General features: G+C 43.3%; 1 protein-coding gene across 2 annotated transcripts; it reads right to left on the reverse strand.

Annotated features, from left to right (window-relative positions):
• Positions 1-11,223: 11,223 nt before the first annotated feature.
• On the reverse strand, positions 11,224-14,565 carry kcnk15 (potassium channel, subfamily K, member 15). 2 transcript variants are annotated; one of them, XM_084680274.1, is made up of 3 exons: positions 14,196-14,565; positions 13,422-13,631; positions 11,224-13,045 (listed from the first exon to the last, which is right to left on the reverse strand). In XM_084680274.1, exons 1-3 carry the CDS (start codon positions 14,281-14,283, stop codon positions 12,033-12,035), a joined length of 1,311 nt encoding a protein of 436 aa, XP_084536400.1. In that variant the 5' UTR covers positions 14,284-14,565; the 3' UTR covers positions 11,224-12,032. The 2 variants fall into 2 exon arrangements, with proteins under 2 accessions (XP_084536400.1, XP_084536401.1); XM_084680275.1 differs by lacking the exon at positions 14,196-14,565 and having other exon boundaries at positions 13,422-14,075.
• Positions 14,566-16,981: the final 2,416 nt, after the last annotated feature.

Consider the following 16,981-nt stretch of genomic DNA (forward strand, 5'->3'; position numbering starts at 1 on the left):
GATTACAGCTCTTATGGTGCACCAGTAAACACAATATACCACTTAGAGAGACATTAGCATCAAGCTCAGTGGCTCCTCACATCAAGACAACAACAGAAGCAGTCAGCTGAACACAGCTCCCATCCACATCTCTGACATGTCACAGCGCTTGTGTCACACCAAACAGTGCCAACTTGTATAAAGTATTTATGCTCTGTTTGTACACTATCAGGAAGAGGAACCGCAGGGCGTAATTCTGAGACATGCAAAGCTTCCTGAGATGTATGAGAGGCAGGGGATGTTGACTGGTCTGGGTGGTAATGTACAAGGAGAGTGCCAAAAGTGTATTAATGTGTGTGTGTGTGTTCACACTGAAAGCAATCAATGCTCTGCATTGTCACGTCCTCAAGCTGCTTTCAAACCTGATAGTAAAAGGGTACTGTATTTTACTCAGTAGCTGCAGAACTGCAGCTTTTGTGAACAGTAGTTTGGTATCTCGAAATGACCATTTACTGTTGAAATGTTGGCTTTGATTAGGCACTGATCGCATTGGAGACATGACATACATGCATCAGTTAGACAACCAATGAAATATTGCACAGGTGAATCTTTTAATCTGTAGTAGCATGGTAGCAGTTCACTGCAACTACAGATCACTGTCTCCTTTTCCTCTGATACTCTTCTTCTGGATATGGCTCCTGCTTCCCTTGTGTCCCCCACTACCACACCCTTCCTGCTTACTGACTCACCCTCCCCAGCCCCACTCCCTACCCTTCCTCTGCTCAGACTCACTTGCCTATAAACAGGGTTCTGAGGGTTCACTGAAGATCGCATCTGAAAAGAAAGCCACTGGTGCATGCGCTATCGGGCTGCTCGCTGTGCCTCGTGTGTGGAGATGTGGCATTTGAAAAAGATGGCTTGCGTGTTTAAAAAGACAAGGGAGGGGGGCAGAAGCATAGAAGTGACTAGAGAACGGATTGTGCCACGATCCAACAAAGCGTTCGAGTGTCGGTCTGTTTCCGGGGAGAAGTGGCAGTGCAGGGGTGAGGGGAGGGGAGGTGAGAAGAGGAATGGGGAGAGGGAGTGGAGGGAGATGCGACCTGTCAGGGAGACAGGGGGGCTGGCTGAATGACTCCACATCACCCTTTCAGCTCTGCCGACTTCCCATTTATATTGTAATGCAAATCCAACGCCTGTCCCAGATGGTGCTTTTCCAGCGTCGTGGGTGCATAGAAATATGATTATTTATCCCTCTCGCTTCTCAAGTCGTTTCCTCTCAAGTCTCCTTCTCCTCTTCCACCTTTCCTTCTTCTCCTCTTCCTTCCTAGAGACCAGACTGTTGTATTGTGTCTCTCACAAATGACACAGAGCGAGGACAGAATTAGATAGAGAGAAGAGTTGAAAAATAAGAGAAAATAAGAGAGAGAAGAGGACAGAAAAAAGTTACAGGGCATGGAGTGCAAGAGACAAATGGAAAGTCAAAAAGAATGACAGAGGAAGACGAGAGAGAGAGAGAGAGAGAGAGAGAGAGAGAGAGAGAGAGAGAGAGAGAGAGAGAGAGAGAGAGAGAGAGAGAGAGAGAGAGAGTGAGAGAGAGAGAGAGAGAGAGAGAGAGAGAGAGAGAGAGAGAGAGAGAGGGAAAGGGAGACAGAGGAAAGTGGAGAAGAGAAACATAGGTACATCATTTCTTCTGGCTGAGCATTACTCTGAGGAGCCTGAGCAATAACTCTCACGATTCAAGTGCTCTTTTAATCATCTCCACTGAGCAAACGCAGCGCACAAGCCCATATCACTGTTAAATGTCACCTCTCTGGCACAACACGCAAGAAATCCCTCCTAGATTATTCAGCCTTTAATCTTTCCTCTGTGAAAAATCTACTATGAGATGTTATCTGCTGCAATCACTCAGGTTAAGATAATGTTGCTATAGCTACATCTGTTACTTTATGGTCATTGTCATGACTCAACTTTAAGCCATCTAATTTTGACACCAGACTGCCCCACATTTAAACCACCCTCCTATTTTATTAGAGGCGCTGTAACAGCAGATGGGTTGAACAATGAACTTTGATAAGAACATTATATAAGAGTGCAGATTAGAGGAAAGTTAGTTCAACATTTGTTGACAAATAATTGACAATCTATAAGGAACTCATTGATGTTAAATACAATCCGCTTAGCCACAACAACTTATTTTGATTTTAGGATACTCAGTCCTAAACATCTGAAGCTCAGCCTGAGCAAAACTTCAATACAAGTTCCTTTACCCAGGGGAGGAAATATGCTGTGCTTTCTCCAGGGCTGTTCTACTTGAACGTGATAGCTTTGTGGTGTCAGAGCTGAGGGGAATGGTTCGAACTCATAGGGGGTAAACACAGTGTATACCAGCCCATGGCAGTGAATGTAAACAGTGTTGTGCCGTACGAGTGGAGCATCAAGGAGATTTGAGTGTTCTGTAATCAGTCTGTTCCATTGTCAGTGTACCTGAGCTTTTATCACAGTGTGTCTGGTCTGATCTCCTGTCAACCTCAGAAGCCTCTCTAAAATCATACACACCACCACTGCCAGAAACATGTAATTAAATCACTTCCTGGTGTCAGACCGACTCCTCCACCCTGTCACCCTCTTAAGTTACAAGCTTTCACAAAGGTATGTCTTCCTTGAACTTGACTTATTTAAGCACAAAGTTAGCGAGATGCCTCACAGAAGGAAGAGTAGATGAGCAGCGAACAGTACATGAAGCTGCATCTGACAGCCTGAAAGGTGCTTGGCAGCTGGTTTAGGAGAGGAGGGGGAGCCACACCCTTTCAGCAGCACAGCTTAAAATGTGTTGCTTTGTTTGGCATGAAACACTTTACTCTATTGTCTCCATCAAAAATACAAAAATAACTTTCATGATAGTCTAATAATATTTATAGAAGTTTTATATGAATTATCATATTAACTTAGATGCATCTACACCAGTGGTTCCCAACACTGGTCCTCAGGGAACACCGGTCCTGCATGTTTTAGATGTTTCCCTGCTCCAACACACTTGATTCAAATGAATGGTCGTTAGCCAGCTCTGCAGACGCCTGCTTATGACCATTCATTGGAATCAGGTGTGTTGGAGCAGGGAAACATCTAAAACATGCAGGACCGGTGTTCCCTGAGGACCAGGGTTGGGAACCACTGATCTACACAAGCAAGACATGGCTGCAGATGTCATGACTGTCTTTCTGTTCCCCTCCCCTTGTGGATATGTCAGCTCATTTGTTTTCGGTCACTATCACCACCTGTCTTGTGTTAACCCACTGATTACCCTGTCTATTTAATGTTCTTTCTGTGTGCAGGTCTCTGTCAGATAGTCGCATGTGGCAACCCCGTCTTGTGTCTCGTGGAAGTTAACGTTTCGACTACCCCCAGTGCTTAGGACCTCTTGTTTTGTTTTTGTTATTTTCCCTGTCTGTTACGGGGGCTTTTGTTGTCTCCGGCTGAGTCGCCTAGGTGTTTTTGGTTTCGCTTTTGACTTATCGGTTTATCTAATAACGACCTTGGTTTGCCTACAACTAACTCTGACTTCTTGGATGCTACCTGACAGCAGATTCTGTGCTGTTGTGATTTTTCTACTTGACAGCTCTAGCCCAACGTAGATCTGTCCAATACAGGTTTGCCCATACAACTTCATAACTTAATCATAAATAAGCAGGAGTGGGAAGCAGAGGAGGTCACAGCAAATTTGTCATGAACCCCCCAACTAGCCCTCTGGAGTATGTGCTCATAGAAAGTGAATTTCTCTCATCACTGCTCATTAATGACAGAAGAAATCATCACAATAGCATCACATCCACCAGTTTTATAGAATTCTTGACACAGCATTTTGAGAAATCATCAATTATGACAAACACTGACGATTTGTTTTGTACTTTTTTGAAAATAGCTGTGTCTTTTACTTTGGTTTGTCGATTAAGGGTATCTAGAAACATCAGTAGCTGTATCTGAAGTAGAGCGTAGAAATTATCTGTAAAGAATCTATTGCGAGCAACTTTCTTGTCTTTTGTTGTGTATTTTGCATTTTTTTCTATTAGTTTATATACACGCTGCTATTTTGCCTGTGTGACCTATGTGGCTTGGGAAAAACAAATATTTTTATCAGTATTTTTTTTTCAAATACGGCATTTGTCTTCAAATACATTTCTAATGGTCATAATGTACTTCTTTGCTTTATTGTGTTCAACTCAAACCTCATCCACAAATAGAACCCACTCACGGTAATCTAATTTGTAGCAATGTGGATGGTATAATGGAATAACCCTCTTTAATTGCCCCTCTCAGTCAAGCATTCATTACTTCAAGGGAAGAGTAAGCAAAGTCTTTGCTGTTTCCTAGATAGCAAATGACAGATTCCTTCCCACAAATAGCTTTTTATTTCATCACAGTTGTCTCATTTGGGTGCTATTGTTACTCGCTCATGTGAAGGTAAGTTACCTTAATGTCTCAGTAAGAAGGATCCTGGAGGTATGGCTCCTCGGCCGAGCCTCTCCTGGATCAAGGGGCCTCTCTTACTGTCAGGGGGCCTCTTTTACTGTCAGGGGGCCTCTTTTACTGTCAGGGGCCTCTCTTACTGTCAGGGGCCTCTCTTACTGTCAGGGGCCTCTCTTACTGTCAGGGGGCCTCTCCTGGCTCAGGGGGCCTCTCTTACTGTCAGGGGGCCTCTCCTGGCTCAGGGGGCCTCTCCTGGCTCAGGGCCTCTCTTACTGCCCCACTGATGTCTGGACAGGGAGTGCCAGGTATTCATAGTTGTATTGAATTGTATGACATACCATGGAACTACAATGAAATAATATTTCAAACATGATTAATCTTCTACTGCGTCTGTGAGAAGATGGTGAAAATGGCAGTCCCACGACATTGTTTGTGCGGGACAGAAGTTTGTCTGATCTGAAAGGCTAAAAGGACAAGAAGTTCCACTAGCAGTAGAAAACATTGCAATCTGCTGTAAATCACAAGCATTCTTTTTCTGCTAACTATTCCAAACAACACCTTTTTTGCAATGAGACTATTGTCTACTTTTTAACTAGTTTCTGTTGGTCAGGTGAAACAATCAAGTCACTTCTCTATTATGTATTTTCTTCACTTGTCACTCAGTGGTCTACTGTTGTGCTTGCTATTATAAGATCTGATAGTTGTCGTGTGTTGTTCTGTTACCGGACTACAGAGGTGTTTGGCCTTGAGCCGGGTAGTCCCAAAAGTTTCCAGCAGCTCACCATCTGTGCTCAAAGCCTTTCCCCACAATGATCATCTCAGTCACAGAGAGATGAAAGACACAAGTGAGAGAGTGAGAGAGTGAGAGAGCGAGAGAGCGAGAGAGCGAGAGAGACCATAAGGCAGAATTAAATAAAGGCAATATGAGAGGACATACAGATAGATGGGTTGATCAAATAAAGTGGTGGGAAAAGGTGGAGACACCATGTGAAAAATTGGACACCAAGGAAGGCAAAAAAATATATACAACTAGAATTGGTCACAGACTTTCCAAACGCAACAAATCCGAGCTTAATCCATTTGAGCCCCCCCTCCTGTGGTTTTTGACCACCCTGTAGTCTATGACCCTTTATTTTGGCAGCACTGATAACAAACCAGAATGGTGTATTGGTCATCATTGACTGAGCAGAAGTGCACTATCGCCCTCTGTGGGCAAGAACGGTAATTACAGCCTTCCATTCCTCGCACAGCAGCTGCGTCTTGCACACTGCCTGCTCCGCCAGGAGAGACACACCGTGCCCACAAACACAGCCATCAGAATCAATTACTCACACACCACAGGTTTCACAACAGTTCATTAATGTTCAATTACCAGGGAATGTTCAATAGTGAGCCCATTACAGGGGAGAAGTTTCAGCTCTCTGACAATGATGCGTTAGAATGAGTTTGACACTTTAATGACACCATTAAAGTTAAGACTGAGCAGAGTACAAACACATGCTTTCAAGATGATTGGGATGAAGACACAGATTTCAAAAATCATATGCCACTCATGAGAGCAAGTTTGGACAGGCACATCAGAGGCTTATTTCCCCTAATCAACACCCCCCTCAGAGAAGAACACCTTTTCTGCTCCTGCAGGTCTGAACAGAGTACTCATTTGCTCGAAAACATTCCAACAAATAACAGAGAAGCTGCCTTTTCAATCTCCTTTTATCAGTGTCTTGTTGTTATCATTCATTTGTTTCATGATTAGGCCTTCAGAGCTGACACATAAATAAGATCACACCAAAAGCTAAATTGTCCAAACATCGTTCCCCCCCCCCCCCTTATACCTAGTAGAATGCTACTTTCTCATTCCATTTCATTTCTCTAGAAAGCAGACATGTTTTGTGGTCGAGGAGCTCCTGGCTCTGTACCTAATTAGCTGCACCCCTGACCTCCTCCTCTCCTCAGAGACAAGACCTCTTGCTGGGTACTGTCTGACAGACACTATGCTGGTAAACAAACACCACTCTTTTTTACAGCACTTCTGTGTTTAGTTGTGTTTTGTCTGTGGAAGTTTGGCTGTGTTTCGTCATTCTCCACATTCCGCAGATCCCAGCACTCGTTGGTCCCGAGAGGGCAGCTGGAGACTTTACTTCACATTTCATCAGATGAGGTAGGACATGAAAAGGTTTATTTAAATAAGGAAATCACTTGCTGAAATTCCAAGATGAAAATGTCCTTTGTTGACTAACTAAGAGAAAAGTCATGTGGAAATGCTGTTGATATTTTACTGAACTTATTCCCTCCTTCAAACTGACAGGTTTTACATTTGACTTGAAGTTCACAATTCTACAGCGACTTTCCCATGGCTTTCCCATAGATACACTTGTGTAACATGTGTCTTTATTTCCACATATCCACATTTCCATCCTCTAGCAACACCATCAGAACTGGTGTGTGGTTTCTTTTCACATACTGACCATGACAAGCATTGGTAACTGAAGCAGGCATCCAGCTTTTACACAGTCTGTTGACTATTGACAGGAAATACACAATTAACACATGAATAAATGAATCATTCACATAAATAAATCACTTTTGACGTAAGAGTTAAGAGCTTTCAAGTTAAGTAAGTTTGAAAAATGTTTGATTCCATATGGAGAGAGTAGCCTACTGATCATTTCTGTCTGTCATGTACAGTGGCAATCTTAAGTCTGCTAAGTATGTTATCTTTCTCATTACTCAACATTTAAGACCAGCTAATGATTTGAAGGCATTGTGGTAGGATTGGAGTAGATATTTTTCTGAGATAGGCTATTAGCTGCTATTATTCCAATGAAGAGATGGGTGACAGATCAAGCTCAAGATAAAGCTGTTATCAGAGCTATTAATGTAGCTATTATGTAAAACTCATAATGGTTTTCAATTATTACGGAAGACATACTCTTAAAACTAAAGAAATGTCTTAATAAATTCTGCTTCAAGCTATTTTGTTTCTCATTTTCAAAAACAGTCACATCTTTGTGAAAAGATCAGTGAAAAAAATAATTATCTTATTAGCTAAAACCTACCCATGTCAAAATGTTGGACATTTTCAGAGAAAACTGAATGTTTGATTATTCCTTTGTTTTGGTCATGAAAGACTTGTTTCTCCATTACATAGTCTCTACTGAGAGTAGCCTAGGAGTAGAAAATAAAAGAGAAAGAGCGACAAGATAAAGTTGGTTGGCAAGTGTTGGTTCCCCTGTTGCTCTCTCAACACACAGCCAAGACGGCCATATTGTGTCTCTAAACAAGCAGAATGTTTGGCACGCTGAACAAGGATTGTGTGTGTGTCTGTGTGTGTTAGTCTGTGTGTATGTTCTTAACTGTGTGTGTGTGTTCGTGAGGCTGAGTGCCACCAAGTCAGCATGACTGTGTACCCTGATTCCCAGGTCAGCACATGCAGCTGGGAGGCAGAATGCCATGTAGATGCTGGCAGTGTAGTCACATAGTAACCATTGCACTGGTCTGATCTTTTGGCCAGAGGAGGTGAAGGAGACGCCGCATGCTCATATAATCTCAGCACATATTCACATTTCATGATCTCGCTCATTGCTGCATGTTAGTTACTATGCCAGTAACTAATGTGGCGTGAGAATGTGTCGTGTGCTCCCATCTCAGCTGAGGCAGACCTCCGTCCAGACAAACTCTGTTGTGTAGAGTAGGAGATGGATGAATACACGGTATTCCTCTGGCTGGAGTGGTTGGTGGAGCTTCTGAGATCCATGGGGAGCCATCACTTAAGCTTGGACAGAGATATGCTTTAAAAGTGCATGCACAAACAGTCACCCACACCCACACATATCCACACACACTTGCTGTGCGCTCAGAGGCTGTGATTTCCCTCTGCTGTCAGATAAACAGAAGGCTCCAGCAACCCTTTCGCCATGGGAACCGAGATGGCTGCTCTCAGGGGTGATGAATGCCTCTTTTTTATGACCACGCTATAAACACACTGACACACACACACACACACACAATCCATTACCGACTCCCCTACAACAGCCCTTTACAGGCAAATAAAGGGTATTAGTGTTGGGCTTTAAAACCTGTCACACCTCCGGTTATGCGTGTCAGACAGTCAAAGCCCAAAGCACTGTCCGGAGAGGGATAAAAGAATCGATAACAGAAAGAGAGAAAGGGTAGAAGGAGTGAGATTAGCCATGTAGCACTGTGCACTCACTGGAACGCTCACAGGCTAATTGCTTGGAGGTTAGTGAGGAGCTGGGACTGGAGCACCTCCAATCAATTGAAAGTTTGGGGCATCTCTGTGGGGACATTGTTTTATTGTCCTCCTCCCTCCTCTTGTCACCAGATTGGCAGCCTCCAGGATACCTTATACTCACTCAGGAAGACCGATGGAGAAAAAGTAGAGGATGGATGAAGAAAAGCAGGAGGAGGAGTCTGAGTTCACCGAAGCAGACCATTTGAAAACACACACAGCAGGAAGTGTGACTCTTGAGAGTTCTCAGACAGGCAGGATTTGGACAACCCTGCCTATGAGGATCCCACACTGACTGAACAGATTGATGACATCACTATGCCTGTCTTGGTCGCATATCAAAGGCATCGAAGGCCAACGACCTTGTGTTATCTCTTGTAGACAAGGCATTGTAACATTTTGCAACAACACAAAAATCATCCAATTGTTATGAAACTAGATAAAACCAGCCTATACTGTTTTGAAGTTGATCATCCCTCTCCGAGATCTCTGATATTTTCTATCAATTTAGGACTTACATTGCCCTCTAGTGGTCCCAATGTGTGGACATTAAGCTTTTTGTATGGTCCTCATATTGTGCATGTGGGCTTTGTCAAGCCCAAACAGAAATTCCAAAAGCACAGAATAGTCTAGAATTAGATTTTATGCTTCAAACAGCATTTTTTATATTTCCAGGCTCCAGCACAAATAAAGCGATGAAAAGCATCTCTCACAGTCGACTGGCTTGGTAATGCCCCCATGCACAAAGTGAGGTCTATAAATATTTCATCAAATTGGAAACACTTGACAGATCTGCACAGATCCCTAAACTAAACACCATCAAACACATTTTTGATCAATTATAATGCAATATGCAAGCCAAGCCAGATATAATCACTGAAAACCAGTGCCTGGCCTCGCTAAAACTCTTGTGGCTCAATGGGCAGAAATTCCCCCAGACACACTCCAAAGTCTTGTGGACAGCCTTCCCAGAATAGTGGCAGCTGTTATAGCTGCAAAGGGGGGGGGTGGGGGGGGGGGGGGCGGGGAGCCACTCCATATCAATGCCCAGAGATTTGGAATCTGTCTATGAATCTCATATAAGTGAGATGATGAAACTGAATTCAGCAGACATGCACCAGCAGAGGGCAGCCTCATCAAATACATCTTACAGTTTTGTTCCAATGTCTCTCAGATTAAAACAGACTTTGTTTTGATTTCTATTGGTCTCAGGATATCACCTGGTGTGCAGAGTAAGGAAGTGATAAGAGTTCTAGCCGTTACTCCACCAAGACTGCAGAGCAGATGGTCATTAATCCCAAATCACCAATTCCCATTTTATAACTTAATGTACCATCTATATGTGGAATACCATTGTCACTGATTAGCAGATGGTATGGAATGAAAACTTTTGTGATATTTATGTAGGGTTTTCCTACACGTTTTCCACCAAAAGTCAGTTGAAAATATACTGAGTAACCAAAGTGGCTAACTGTCCCTTGTCATTCTTGAATGGGGCAATAGATGCTATGGTGTATTGCCAGTTGGTCGTCAAAGTATCGATATATCTGTCAAAATGTGGACAAAAGATTAAAGTCAGCTGCTGTCTTCAAACATTAACACAAGCAACAGGTTGGTCTTTAACTTCTTAGACCAGGGCACTTGACACACGCACATGGACCACTGCATTAGGACCAGAACGGCAACGCTCAAACAGGTACAGCAACCAGAGAGGGTTCCTGTTTTCTTTCCATTAGCCATGTGTATTATTGAATTAGAACATGGAGGAAAATGGAATGGAAAAAGGAGGGAGAGGGTCTGAACCCAGACCAAAACTGTGACCTGAGGTTCCCATGCAATACATAATACATAAAGACCAGGCTACTGATGAGAAGAATGCACAAATACAGACACCAGGACAAGCCTTTAAGTATTCATAATGAACACAACAGTTTGCAGAGAGCACGGCTAGTTTCTGCAATGTGGGATGGGCAGTGTTACTAAACACTTGGTTAGAAACAAATAGGGCAACAATTTACAGCAGGTTTACATTACGATCTAACTACATAGCAATGCCTTAGGAACTAAAGGAACTACGGTGTAGTTACACTTCATTCTGGTTATGACACAACTGAAACTTGATATGGGGGAGGTAGGGATTTCCAGGGGTGAGTGCTTTTTGATCTTGTTTTGTCAACACAACCTTCCAGTGTCCCTTTACATCCACTTACCTTGCCCCCCTGCCACATACTGCCCCTTCTTATGATTTTGTAAGAACTAATACTTTTAACACTTAAAACCATTAAATTACATAGCGATTAATACGTACCTACAATGTTTTACTATAGGTAGACAATGACGTTTTGTGACAGTATATGCAACATTGATGTAAAGTGTTGCCACAAATAGTAATGTAAAATTAACCTGAACATGAATGTGTCTATATTTGGAAAAAGAAGAACACAATCCTTCTCTCAGTCATGGTCTCTCACTTAGCTTTAATGATCTATGTCTGGATCCAGACTGAAACCTGTTTAATTTGTGTCGAAAAAGAGATTTTATTTTTATTTAAAAACACAAAACATTTGAAGGAGCGATAAAACATGGTGGGATACATGTTTCAAACACGCCCTGCTACATACAAGGCATGTGCTACATATATGAAATTCAGATCAGTCACACAACGTGCTTAGTCTTAGTACATGATCTGTGCATTAGTGCAGGAAAGTAAGTGCTGACCCCTCCAGGAGAGGAACGAGTTATATGATTTATTAACTAAACTCATATGGTTAATTAAAAGCCATCTCTGAAGGGTGCTTTTCCCCAAGTCCTAAAATGTCTTCATCGTAAAAACATAACCACTTCATCTAGCCAAGACATGCAACAGAAATGAGTTTCACCCAGTATCTTGAGCAGCTGACTTCCTTACATCATCACTGAAGCAAGAACCCTTTAACACCTTCATTGCCTTATACAGGATCAATCAGGACATCTCTTCACACTTTTAGAACCACATGTAATCCTTCTGACTTTGAAAACCCTGTTCTTTACATAAAAATCATGCTTTGCAGTGTGCTTTAACATCTCTTCACTATGCATGTCAAAACATGTTTGTGTCATGCTAAATTTAAATTATATCATGCAGATCATGCTAAATTATATCACTGATTTTCAAAAAATTGAAAGCAGAGAATCATAGTCTTCACATGAAGAATGTTAAACTGCTATGCAACTACTCTATGAGGTTTAACCAGTACATAAACACCTATGTACAATGTAGTGTACTATTGTAACATTTGCTGTGTATTAAAATATGTGTGGCAAACAATGTGTGAATCTAACCTTAAAAAATATAAATCTAAAATGACTTCCGCCTGGAGCGAGGGAACTCCCTGAAGTTGTACCCAGGAGAGAGTGCACTTTCTGGGGAGGACAGTCCTGGATTGTTCCTGGGGCTGGTGGAGCACCCCTGGATCCTGTAGGAAATGGAGTTGTAGTAAACAGAGTTAATGTGGCAGCCAGGGTGCTCATTGTATGATGGTATGGGACTGTCACACACACCCAGGCGGTAGCACATACAGGAGCAGAGGGACCCAAGACGGGTGTCAGGGCTGCAGTTGCCTGCTCGGATCTGTAAGTGCAGCCTGTTCCTGGAAGAGGCACCCCTGGCCTCCTGCTCCTCTGCTGGGGAAGCAATTAGGTTGGTGCGACTCGTTCCCTCTTCCATGGGTAAGAAAAGGGTGCTGTGACTACGACTGTTCGCCATATTGTCCCTGTTCCTCTGCCTTTGACCCGCTCTGGCCCTCTGCTCCTCCACAGTGTGGAGCCCCAGGGTCCCCTCCATCAGGCCCCTGTCTCTCTTCAGAGAGGCCCTCTCTTTAGCGTCGCGCCGCTCGTCCTCTGTGTTCATGGTGAGGAAACGCAGCACCACCAGGTTGAGGAAGGCCCCGATGACTGTCAGGCCCACAAGAATGTACATGAAGCTGAAAGCCACGTACGGAGTCTTCTCCTGCAGGTCCTCCTTTTTCTGCAGGGCCACAAAGTCCCCAAAGCCGATTGTGGTGAGCGTGATAAAACAGTAGTAATAAGCATGGAAGAAGGTCCAGCCCTCAAAGTGAGAAAAGGCTGCAGCTCCTACACAGAGTGTACCTAAGCAGGACAGGAAGCCAACCAGAACCATGTTTTCCATGGAAACTTCAGTCCGCCGTAATCTCATACACTGCTTGATGTTGCGCAAGAGGTAGCGGACAAAGGTGTTCATCCTTTCCCCCAGACTCTGAAACATGACCAGGGTAAGGGGAATCCCCAACACAGCGTAGAACATGCAGAAGACCTTCCCTGCATCAGTACCTGGAGCAGCATGGCCATATCCTGTTGAAAGAAACTCTACACTTTACCATGCTGTACTGGGATATTTAAACAGGTTAAGTTTGTGGAAATAACCCACACTGAATGTATGCCAATATTCCCCATTTAAAGGTGTAGGCCTAATAGTACACAATCAGTAGAAACGAAACCTAACCGACAGGGGCACATGCCTTATGCACTGGGGTCTGGTAGCTGGAAGATACCCATAGTAAGGTCACTTACATTTACATGTATTCATTTAGCAGACGCTTTTATCCAAAGCGACTTCCAAGAGAGAGCTTTACAAAGCGCATAGGTCACTGATAATAACAACAACAGATAGCCCCAAAACATTGCGAGTAGCTTAGGCTTAGGCTACAGCAAAGAATACAAAACTTACCAATAGTAGTGATGACAGTTATGGCAAAATAGAATGAACCGGCAAATTTCCACTGTCTTCCGGCACGATGGGGTTCGGCTTGGAGAACCACACGCTCAATTTCTCTGTAGTCGTCCTCGGAGAAACTATACTTCCTTTTCATCTCGCTGCGCTTCTGCTCCAAAATACGTCTACGGGAGCTCTCCGACTCGGATTCCAGCGCGTCAAAAACTGCGGCACCGACCAGAAGATAGGAAAACATGCAAAGGATGAGCGACAAGGTCCGGATGTTCTGCTTCTTCATATTCGGTTTCGGAAAAACTGAACAGTTGAGCTCTGAGAGCAGACGCACTGTTACAGGTGGTAAGCTACAGATAACTGAAAGAGAACACGACAACCATAGGCACCATTGGAGTAGAAATCCAACTGCAGGTGTGGTTTCGGGAGGAGGTGCATAGATTAAAGCAAATTGAATACAATTTAGTTACTGTATGTTTCTTTAAGCTATCGAACACGTGTGAATACATTTTGCACAACATAAATGCGCATATTTTACAACAGGTCAATTATGAACGTATCCTATTTCAAATTACGCATTTGAAAAATGCAAAATTCACTCTTCAATTGAGTCGAATGGACTTCGATATATCCAGTCAGCAACTTGCTGTAGCCTATAGCCTGTTGAAAATATAGATTTAATCACGAATGTCTCATTAACTCCCAGTCTCTCATTAACTAGTGTTTCCGTTCATATAAATAGCAACGTTCTCTAACCAGAAAATTTACCTAACCTACCACACAACAGTCTGTCCAAGTCAATTAGCCTTTTATGCGCCTTATTGGTGAATGTGAGAACAGAGCTTGAATCCAAAGTAGGCAACATAGCCTATTGGACCAATCTTTCAACAGGTTTCCCGATCCTTGCAGCCCACAGATGAAACACCGACGTTATATAAACCTGTGAGTGCCCACGTAACGCCAAAAGTCAAAGTTGATGTGCGATCACATGACCGCTTTTACTCAATATTGACTGAGTGCTGAATCTCCGGGTTTGAAAACATTCAGCACCGCGGACAGCGAATGGCGTGAGTACGCTTTGGAGCTATGGGTGACTGGACACCCCATTTTTTATTCCTGCCCACGTACAGGAGTTTAAAGTAGCTGACATATTTCTAACATTTTTGAATAATCTTTTAAGATCATTAATGTCAAAATGATTTACGTCACAATCCCAAAAATGTTTTACGTTAGCTTGAAATTCCAACCGCTTTCCATGAATAGGCCAATAAAGAGTTGGTTTTATCACTCTAAAATGGATCTGGCATACCTGTGTGCCTTGGTTTTTATGTAGCTATTCTTTTCTCTAGAGATAACAGACAGACCTAGACCTGTGACTCAATAAATGAAGCCCGATTAATCTAGCCGTTTCCTGAGTGCGAGAAAGGAACCTCCAGTTTGGATACAGGTTGCTTTCCGGTCGTATAACTTGATTGCTTTGCTTGGTGACGCGTGCGCGCGAAAGGCATTACAAACTACGGTGCCTCTGCCTTGTATTTGTTCCACACTTTCAAATCCTTTTACCAGAGACATTTAAAAAGACCACTGTAACAATCGCCAATAGGACAGCCAAACAAAACCTATGCTTCAACCATCTGCCCACGATGCCTCATTGTGCAACCGTGAGTTTCCTGTGTGTAAGTGTGTGTACGTGTGTGCGTGTGTGTGTGTGTGTGTGTGTGTGCGTGTGTGCGTGCGTGTGCGTGTGTAAGACAAACAGCAGTGATAGTGCCAATAAACCTAGAAGTGATACTAGTTACCATGGTTACTTCACCATCATCATGCAGCTACAAATTAAGACCGATAACTGTTCTGATTGATCTATGCATCCTCACAATTGACACAACTGGTCAATTGCCCTGCAGTATACATTTTTACTGTTAAATTATAATTTTACATAATTTATATTAACATGCCAAATGCAGCAGAGTAGGGTACTGCAGGTGCATTGTTGTTGAGCCCTTGTGTCTATTTGTTTGTCTCTGACACACCAATCTGGTCTCAGGGGCTCCCTGTGCTCTGGGCTGTCTGCTGCGTGTTAAGTGCCTTACAAAGCACACTTAAGTCTCCAGTGTAATTCAAACCAGCCCACTCTAAATCAATTACATGTCAGCTGATAACAGAGAGAACATGCAGTGCTAACAGCCACCTATCAATTCCCCCCTGCTTCTCTCAGAGACTGAGGGCAGAACAAGGAGAGCAGTGGCACAGTACTGTGAGGCATTTCATCTGTGGGGGGGGGGGGGGGATGGGAGTGGGGAGTGGGGATCAGAGAACCATTACCTAAAGAGATGCTTCATCAAGGAGATGTACTATTTGTCATTGAACAGATACATCTTTTCGGGGTGGATATGGATATGGATATCAGGGTTACCCTAACCCTGATATCCATTTGTTATTGCAGTCTCTACTCACCTCTTCTGAGGTCTGTGGTTATGCTGCAAATTACTTTATATCACGCCTGTCTCTGGATAAAGCAAGGCATCAGGCAATGAAAGGACAGCCGAGAGCTGGAGGCATCTCTCTCCACAGAGCAAAAAACAGATCCATCAACTCTGCAGGAAAAATGCTAATGTAGTAATCACAGTGTAGGAGGGCTTAGTGAAATTAAGCTCCTTATGATTTAGTCCAACTTTTGGTAAGAAAGAAGAACCCTAAAAGAGGAAGAGGGCACAGAGAACGCAGTCATGCAGCAGGACGAGAAAAGCACATGAACATGGACCCAGGAGGAGGACTGGGAAGAAAAAAGGAAATGGAATGAGAATGAGCAAAGGGGATTCAGTCACAATCCAACAAAGAGCATGCAGATAGACAAGGAAAAGTGGGAAATTGTAAAAGCTTTGGGATCCAAGCGGCTGTGGCTGATGTCTCCTCTGAGTCATAATTACACGGTGAGAATTCAGCATGAGGTCTCACATACAATTGGAGCCCTTTTGTAAAGAGCAGATGGAGTTGAGGAGGGGCAGGAAAGGTTGTTGTCCCCATCTAAGCTCTGAAAGACATAAGAGCTATACTGTGTGCTGTGATGCCACCCCAACCCTAAAACACCTTCTATACCAAACTCCTTTGATAAGAACCTGTATTAAAATAACTTCTAATTTAGTTAAGGCAGAAGGCGTCATGTACTGTACAGTGCTATGCGTTCTGTGCTGGTTTTTCCCTTTTCTTGTCACATCCATTATGTGTGGAGATGTGTCTTTTCACTGTAAACAACTCAAACATTGGAACCCAGTAACACACACTCACACGTGCACACATATTCAGCAGCAATGCACCAGTTAGACCATGTCTTTGAAGTGACACACATACTTTCATGGGCACGTTGCCACAAGAGTCTCACAACATAGGAGCTGAAAGCCCCTGAACACACAATTAAAACCCACACTTTACCACACGGTAAACAACTTAGAGGGAAACATGTTTTCAATATGTGCGTGTGTGTGTGGGAAGGGAAGGGAAATGGGTCTGCATGTGCATCTGAGATCTTAGATAAAATGGCACATCATGTTGTCATGACCTGCTGT

The sequence above is a fragment of the Hypomesus nipponensis genome, chromosome 18, assembly GCF_054491055.1.
Source record: "Hypomesus nipponensis isolate SF chromosome 18, ASM5449105v1, whole genome shotgun sequence".
Taxonomy (NCBI): Eukaryota; Metazoa; Chordata; class Actinopteri; order Osmeriformes; family Osmeridae; genus Hypomesus; species Hypomesus nipponensis.

Coding starts and splice junctions, on each gene's coding strand:
- kcnk15 (XM_084680274.1), bottom strand. CDS start 14,283: ATGTTGCCTACTTTGGATTCAAGCTCTGTTCTCACATTCACCAATAAG. Junction 13,632..14,195: donor CTTGGACAGACTGTTGTGTG/GTAGGTTAGGTA, acceptor TCGGTGCCGCAG/TTTTTGACGCGCTGGAATCC. Junction 13,046..13,421: donor AACTGTCATCACTACTATTG/GTAAGTTTTGTA, acceptor TTCTTTCAACAG/GATATGGCCATGCTGCTCCA.